Source organism: Nerophis ophidion, linkage group LG08 (genome assembly GCF_033978795.1).
Source record: "Nerophis ophidion isolate RoL-2023_Sa linkage group LG08, RoL_Noph_v1.0, whole genome shotgun sequence".
NCBI classification, from domain to species: Eukaryota; Metazoa; Chordata; class Actinopteri; order Syngnathiformes; family Syngnathidae; genus Nerophis; species Nerophis ophidion.
The window spans coordinates 13,372,373-13,380,764 of NC_084618.1; the positions used below are offsets into that span (position 1 = coordinate 13,372,373).

Here is an 8,392-nt window from a genome sequence, read left to right on the forward strand (position 1 = left end):
TGTTGGATCCATTATGGATTGAAATTTCACAGTATCATGTTAGACCCGCTCGACATCCATTGCTTTCCTCCCCTCCAAGGTTCTCATAGTCATCATTGTCACCGACGTCCCACTGGGTGTGAGTTTTCCTTGCCCTTATGTGGGCCTACCGAGGATGTCGTAGTGGTTTGTGCAGCCCTTTGAGACACTAGTGATTTAGGGCTATATAAGTAAACATTGATTGATTGATTGATAAGTAAACATTGATTGATGATTGATTGATTGATTTTTGTTTCATGACTTTTGGTTTGTTCTGTGTCGTGTTTGTCTCCTCTCAATTGCTCTGTTTATTGCAGTTCTGAGTGTTGCTGGGTCAGGTTTGGTTTTGGAATTGGATTGCATCGTTATGGTATTAGGTCTCTGCTTTTTGCAGATGATGTGGTCCTGATGGCTTCATCTGACCGGGATCTTCAGCTTTCGCTGGATCGGTTCGCAGCCGAGTGTGAAGCGACCGTAAAGAGAATCAGCACCTCCAAGTCCGAGTCCATGGTTCTTGCCCAGAAAAGGGTGGAGTGCCATCTCCGGGTTGGGGAGGAGACCCTGCCCCAAGTGGAGGAGTTCAAGTACCTAGGAGTCTTGTTCACGAGTGAGGGAAGAGTGGATCGTGAGATCGACAGGCGGGTCGGTGCGGCGTCTTCAGTAATGCGGACGTTGTACCGATCCGTTGTGGTGAAGAAGGAGCTGAGCCGGAAGGCAAAGCTCTCAATTTACCGGTCGATCTACGTTCCCATCCTCACCTATGGTCATGAGCTTTGGGTCATGACCGAAAGGATAAGATCACGGGTACAAGCGGCCCAAATGAGTTTCCTCCGCCGTGTGGCGGGGCTCTCCCTTAGAGATAGGGTGAGAAGCTCTGCCATCCGGGAGGAACTCAAAGTAAAGCCGCTGCTCCTTCACATCGAGAGGAGCCAGAATAGGTGGTTCGGGCATCTGGTCAGGATGCCACCCGAACGCCTCCCTAGGGAGGTGTTTAGGGTATGTCCAACCGGTAGGAGGCCACGGGGAAGACCCAGGACACGTTGGGAAGACTATGTCTCCCGGCTGGCCTGGGAACGCCTCGGGATGCCCCGGGAAGAGCTAGACGAAGTGGCTGGGGAGAGGGAAGTCTGGGTTTCCCTGCTTAGGCTGTTGCCCCCGCGACCCGACCTCGGATAAGCGGAAGATGATGGATTGTTATGGTATTGCTGTGTAGTGGTTTGTTGGGTTGATAAAAAAAAAAAAAAAATAAATAAAAAATTTAAAACAAAAAAAATAAAAAATCGATTTTTAAAAAATGAGATTCGATTCTGAATCGCACAACGTAAACGGTTCGATTCGTATTCGAATCGATTTTTCCCCCACACCTCTAGTTTTAACCCTTCTGAAATTGTGATGATGTTCCCCTTTTAAAAAAAAAACAAAAAAAGAAAAAGGCAGAAGAAGGCCCCGCCCCTCGACCAATCAGAGAAGACCACCGCGGGGCGGCAAAGAAAGAGCGGAAAAGAAGCTTCATAGCCGCCATTTTGCACAGTCTCAACGAGCGGTACGGGCTGCGCCAACGCATGCCTGCCTTTAAAGTCGGCTTATTTTCAAGTCCTAGTGGACATTTTGAAACCCTTTGTTATTGTCAAGTCCAGAACCGAGTAGCGTCGTGTAACCGGCTAGAAAAATGAGTTACGGCCGGCCGCCGCCAGACGTGGAGGGGATGACCTCCCTGAAAGTGGACAACCTGACCTACCGCACCTCGCCGGAGACCCTGCGCCGCGTGTTCGAGAAGTACGGGCGGGTGGGAGACGTCTACATCCCCCGGGACAGATACACCAAGGAGAGCCGCGGCTTCGCCTTCGTGCGCTTCCACGACAAGCGCGACGCCGAGGACGCCATGGACGCCATGGACGGCGCGCTGCTCGACGGCCGGGAGCTCCGCGTGCAGATGGCCCGCTATGGCCGGCCCCCGGACTCCATGTACAGCCGCAGGGGAGCGCCGCCGCGCAGATACGGAGGGTAGGTTCCCAGGGGGGGAAATAACCACAGATTGTTACTTTTAAACGTTCTGAATGCGATGTAGCACGTGGTTGTTTTGTCTAGGCCGCCATTTCCGGGTCTTCGTTGTGTTTGAACCTTCAGTGGATCCCCTGCAGCCATTTTGTTTCAGTTACTATACTCTTTACTTCAGGGGCCATTTTGATATTTATTTATTTTAAAAACCCATACAATATATTTATAACCAATTAGGGCTGGGCGATATTGCCTTTTTTTAAATACCGCGATATTTTTAGGCCATATCGCGATATACGATATATATTGCGATATTTTGCCTTGGCCTTGAATGAACACTTGATGCATATAATCACAGCAGTATGATGATTCTGTGTGTCTACATTAAAACATTTTTCTTCGTACTGCATTCATATATGCTACTTTTAAACTTTAATGCAGAGAGGGAAATCACAACTAAGTCAATTGACCAAAGGTCTATTTCCATCCATTTTCTACCGCAGTGGCACAAACATTCCAGCCATTTCCAAAACATACAGTGCAAGATTGTCAGACATTTTAAGTGTCAAATAAAAATGAGCTGCATAATAGGAAATCAAATAGTATTTGTCCTATATGGTATGTTACTACGCTTATGAAATTCTCTTCATTCTCTAGCGCAGGGGTCGGGAACCTTTTTGGCTGAGTGAGCCATGAAAGCCAAATATTTCAAAATGTATTTCCGTGAGAGCCATATCATATTTTTTAACACTGAATACAACTTAATGCGTGCATTTTTAAGTAATACCAACATTTTTAGAGTATAATAAGTCTCTTATTCTTCTTAATAACATTGTTATTCTGAAGCTAACCAATAATAAATAAAATGTCATGTCTGTTGATCATGTTTTTGTTTGGCCATGTGCTGTTTGTCTTTTGGACTCTGTTCCTGTTTTTTTCCACTCCCTTTACTGGTTTCCTTGGTTACTCCTTTTGTCCACTTGTCTCTGGTGGACAAAATGCCCGCTCACCTGCTCCCCGAGCACTAATCAGAGGCATTATTTAAGCTCGTCTTTGCCAGTCAGTTGCCCTGTGCTGACTTATTTCATGCCTTGCCATAGTTTCATGCTTCATGCCATGCCAAGTAAGTTTTGTTTGATTTGTGTTCATAGTCTGTTTATGCGTTGGCTTTGTTCCTTAGCCCAAGTTGGGCCTCCGCTGTGAGCGATTTTTGTTTGTATATTTCTTTAGTTAAAATTAAATCATAAAATACTTCTTACCATCAAGGCGACTTCTTGAACAGGTGTGGTAGAAAACGGATGGATGGATTTAAATGCATGAGAATGTCTTATATTTTGCACGTTATTTTTATCACTGTGATTTTCAGCTGAATTATTCATAATTATCGTGTTAAGCAATGTCAGTTAAGATTGATCTGAGAGCCAGATGCAGTCATCAAAAGAGCCACGTCTGGCTCTAGAGCCATAGGTTCCCTACCCCTGCTCTAGCGGGTGACTTTTCAAATGACGCTACATATGCAACACTTGACAAATTATGGTTGTCTGTTCGACATATTCCCACTTGAAGCCGAACCACCGCCAGACGATGGAAATCCTGCTGTTTTTATTGGGAATTAAGTTTTCCTTCATTTGTTACCAAATCCGCACCTTCTTTCTCTCTTATTCCCACTCATACGGCCAGATATAGATTACTGTATAGTCAAGTATATAGCGCTTTTGCACATGCATCCACGGTTATGGATGTAATAATAATAACAATTTGAGATGTTTGATAATATTGGCTAATAAATGCTTTAAAATGTAATATCAGACTTTATTGGTATCTGTTTTAAAAAGTAAAATTTATGATTTTTGAAACGCAGCTGTACGGAGTGGTACACGGACGTAGGGAGAAGTACAGAGCAGTTGGGTCTCCTAGTCGTACTTGCCAAACCCTCACGATTTTCCCGGGAGACTCCAAAATTTCAGTCTCCTTCTCAAAAATCTCCTGGGGCAAAAAATTTCCCAATTTTCACCCAGACAACAATATTGGAAGCGTGCCTTTTGCACACCGGCCCAATCACATAATATCCACAGGTTTTCACACACACAAGTGAATGCCAGGTATACTTTGTCGACAGCCATACAGGTCATACTGAGGGTGTCCGTATAAACAACTTTAACACTGTTACAAATATGCGCCACACTGTGAACCCACCCCAAACAAGAATGACAAGCACATTTCGGGAGAACATCCGCACTTTAACAGAACAAATATCCAGAAACCCTTGCAGCACTAACTCTTACGGAACTTGCTAAACAAAAAAGGTGTCACAGTTGGTGATTGGTAAAAATCATTTCCATCCTTTGTAACTGAGCTACTGTGTGAAACAATTTCCATTGTGGATCATTAGGTTGTCTAAGTCTGATCCCGGTATTAGAATATGGATTCAAGTGATCATTTTACTGAACATTTATATTTTTCACAGGGGAGTTTTGTTGTGTGTTAACCTGCCAAATTTTGTCATAGTTTTCCGGCGCAAGTACTCCGATCTGAAAATGTTAGTGTTCTGCGTCATTGGAAAATCAAGGTAATCAAAACAAAATAGTTGAACTCCGACAATAGCGGTCAAGTTGCTACTCACGATCCATATAGCACATTTAAACAACAAACATTTTTCCAAGGTGCTGCACAAAATATTAAAAACAAGATTCAAATACTATCCTTTGCAGTGACCGAATTAAAAACAAAATAAGTGATCAAAAATTATTTTAAAGGTTAAAACTAATTAAAACATTATATACAAATGTAAAAACACAGGACCACACAACTCACGTAGTTTTAAAAGCCAGGGATTAAAAGTGGGTCTTTAGATGGTGTCGATCAAGTGTGAAACATACATACTTGAAGTTCCTCAGGTCGCATAATTGTGTCGTACATTTTAGCATGTATTCAATCTGTGTATTTAAATCTAGTACCCGCTAAGTAGCCACCATACAGTTGTCTCTATTGTTGTGGTTGATGTGACCATTGAATGTTTCTCTCCCCCACAGACGCTCAGCAAGCCCCCGTCGGCGTAGGCGCAGTCGTTCCAAGAGCAGGAGCCGCTCCCGATCCAGGAGTCGCCGTCGCTACAGCCGCTCCAGGTCCCGCTCCTACTCCAGGTCGCGGTCCAGGTCTAAGTCCAAGTCTAAGTCCAAGTCCAGGACCCCTCGCAGGAGCAAGTCCAAGTCCCCATCTAGGTCCCGGTCTAAGTCAAGGAGTCACACCCCGCCTTCCAACCGAGGGTCCAGATCCAGGTCAAAATCCAAGAGCCGGCCCAAGTCTCCAGAGGACTTCGAAGGAATCCCCTAAGTTGGATGCGGCACAACGGTATTTGAGGGGATGGGTGGAACTTATTTGACAAATGCAAATGTGTTTTTTGCTGACTTGGTGTTGCCGTTGTGACTTTCACATGTGCCACCACGTCAGCAGAAGCGTCACCATATTTAGAAATGGTAAATACAATTTGGCTCTCAACAGCGTGTGCTGTAGTATAAAACGCACACGTATGCAACCAAGAGTTTGTAGATGTTGCCCATAAGCATCCAAATTTGGGGTATGTGAGTGTATATGGGTGTGATTCACTCAAACGTTCACCTAAATGTGGAATTCTTTCCTCCAAGCTGCTGAGTCCTGTTTGCAAAGAGAGGAGAAGGAGATGGGGGTGTGGCAGTATGAGAGCAGTTGTAGTGTGTGGCCCGCCCATGTGACCTGCCTGTTGCTGAGGGCGACGGCAGTTGCTAAGGAGCTGGTCACCCAGGCAACGGTTGGTTGCTCAGGAGCAGGTCGTCATGGCGGTGGTGCGGGGCTGTCAGTTGGTGTTTGAGGTGGTGTGGTGAGGTACGTTCACGGGGATCGCTGGCGGACGCGCTCGGCCCGCCCGTGCGTTCCCTTCCGCCCCTCACAAGGGAAACGCGCCGCAGCCTAAGGTTTGTTTTCTAATATGTCCGCGTGCAAAGAGCTAGTCTTGTGGTTCCATGGAAGGTGCCTAACCAGTAAGGACAATACAGGACATGTTAGGTGTAAAACTTGATTTATTTAGAACATGCACACAATAGGAAATGATGCTGCGTCTTTGTGTGTTGCCCTTGCTGACTGTGCTGTGTCTTATTTTTCCAGATTTCAGATGAATGATGGTTTGCCAAGGACGTCAGGAAGAGTCTCAATGATCAAGGGGACTCCACTGTTGCCACTGAATGCAGACTGAAAGGTTATTTGGAACATATTCTAAAATGTTTTCAAAAGTTAATTTACCCAAACAAATGTCATTGTCAGCGTTTACGTAAACGAGTCTTTAAGAGATTTGTACGCTTTTTTTTTTTTTGTCCGCCTCCATTTAAAATTGCCATATCAATTTTTGGATTGATACTCTTCAATAAACCTTGTTTGAGTTATTTCTTTTGATAGACTGTTATTCTTTTTCCACCCCTCAAATAGTTATGATTTCCAGAGATTGTCAGTTTTAAAAATGTTTCCCATTCAACTGGACAACTGTACAATAATGCATCTTGTGAGTGTGGCTTTGTTTTGTTAATTGTGACTGCAACGTTTGCTTTTTCTGTCAACTCTGTCTGGTTAAAGTTGCTTCCTATGACTCTAACCCTCTTTCTTGTGTATCTTTTGTGCACTAGGCGCAGTTGTGTAGCAGTTGAGTAATGCTGGTTAGCTGTTAAGGTGCAGTGCGGTGGTGACATGGTGTGGCGTGTTGCGGTGCTGAGTGCCCGGCACTGTTCCGGGGCTCGACCCTCCGCTGCGGTTTGTAAGCTCACAAGTGTGGCAGATCATCCCCCCTCCTTACCTCCCCTTCTCTCTCCTGGTCTCGTTCCCTTTTGATTACCCTCTTGTGTCGTTCCTTACTCTCCCCCCCGCCCCCTGTCTGGTTCATCATTGGGTTTTTGGGACGTGGGTCCAGTGTGGCTCACATGGAAGGGTTGACTTAAAAAAACAAAAAAGCCACTTTTGGCTGCCTCATCACATCTTTTGTGCAACGCATTCCCCTGATAACCTCTAATTCTGTGTTTACTTCAGGAGAATGCCAATAAACATTTTAGTTTGAAATCGCCTTTGTGTGATTTGTCTTTGAGTCCCGCTTCAAACGGAAATTTGTCGGGTATTTGTGTAAGCTTCACTTGTGCAAGGCACCGCATTCAGGGTGCAGTAAATCAATCAAAGTTTATTTATATAGCCCTAAATCACAAGTGTCTCAAAGGGCTGCACAAGCCACAACAACATTCTCGACTCAGATCCCACATCAGGGCAAGAGAAAACCCAACTCAATGGGATACAATGAGAAACCTCGGAGGGGACCGCTGATGTGGGGACCCCCCCGTCCCTGGGCAATGGACATCAAGTGGGTCTAGTTAATAGAGAGTCCAGTCCCTTCAAAGGATTATGATCTGTGTAAGTGTTTGAACTTTTAGGTCTGCTTCAAGGATGTCAGCTGAGGGCCACACACCAAAAAAATCAAAGCATGCGGGAGCTGTTTTGACTTTCCTTCTCAAAACCAATACAAAATATATATTTTTTAATTGTTTTTCTAAACCTGTAGGGCGCCCCTCAATTTTATGTTTGGGATTTGTAAGGGTCTCAGTCACAAATTAGCATGCGGGAGCCGTTTTTATTCCTCAAAACCAATGCAAAATAGATTTTTCTTTTTTTTTTTTAACCCATAGGGCTCCCCTCACTTTTACGCTTGGGACGTGAAAGGGTCTCAGTCACATATGTATTTTTCCTTCAAGGCTCATTTGATAAATTGTGTTAAGTCCTCTTGTCATAACCCCGTTTTTTATGGTATAAACACAAAAAAGGGCCGCACTCCACAATGTTGAAAAGAAGTCATGTTTGTACTTTCCACACTGCAGACTTGAACAGATCTATCATCAATCTTTTTTTTTATAAGTATCTTTTAATGCCCTATTTGTCTTAGCAAACACATTTAATGTATATTTCCCCGGCACCTCCAAGTCAGAGTCCATGGTTCTCGCCCGTGAAAAGGTGGAGTGCCATCTCCAAATTGGGGAGGGGACCCTGCCCCAAGTGGAGGAGTTCAAATACCTTGGGGTCTTGCTCAAGAGTGAGGGAAGAGTGGATCGTGAGATCGACAGGCGGATCGGTGCGGCGTCTTCAGTAATGCGGACGCTGTATCGATCCGTCGAGGTGTAATTTACCGGACGATCTACGATCCCATCCTCACCTATGGTCATGAGCTTTGGGTTATCACCGATAGGACAAAATCACGGGTACAAGCGGCCGAAATGAGTTTCCTCGGCCGGATAGCGGGTCTCTCCCTTAGATATAGGGTGAGAAGCTCTGTCGTCCGGGGGGGGGGGGGCTCAAAAAGTAAAGCCGCTGCTCC

General features: G+C 45.0%; 1 protein-coding gene and 1 long non-coding RNA gene across 5 annotated transcripts in view; one reads left to right on the forward strand and one right to left on the reverse strand.

Annotated features, from left to right (window-relative positions):
• LOC133557340 (uncharacterized) overlaps positions 1-8,392 on the reverse strand; it is a 252,154-nt gene that overhangs the window by 85,223 nt on the left and 158,539 nt on the right. The window lies entirely within an intron of this gene.
• On the forward strand, positions 1,512-7,095 carry srsf2a (serine and arginine rich splicing factor 2a). Of its 4 annotated transcripts, XR_009807747.1 has the most exons (4): positions 1,512-2,022; positions 5,049-5,367; positions 6,157-6,247; positions 6,669-7,095. XR_009807747.1 is itself a non-coding variant. In XM_061907730.1 (3 exons), exons 1-2 carry the CDS (start codon positions 1,688-1,690, stop codon positions 5,347-5,349), a joined length of 636 nt encoding a protein of 211 aa, XP_061763714.1. In that variant the 5' UTR covers positions 1,512-1,687; the 3' UTR covers positions 5,350-5,367; positions 5,661-7,095. The 4 variants fall into 4 exon arrangements, 3 of the variants coding, with proteins under 3 accessions (XP_061763714.1, XP_061763713.1, XP_061763711.1); XM_061907730.1 differs by having other exon boundaries at positions 5,661-7,095; XM_061907729.1 differs by having other exon boundaries at positions 6,157-7,095.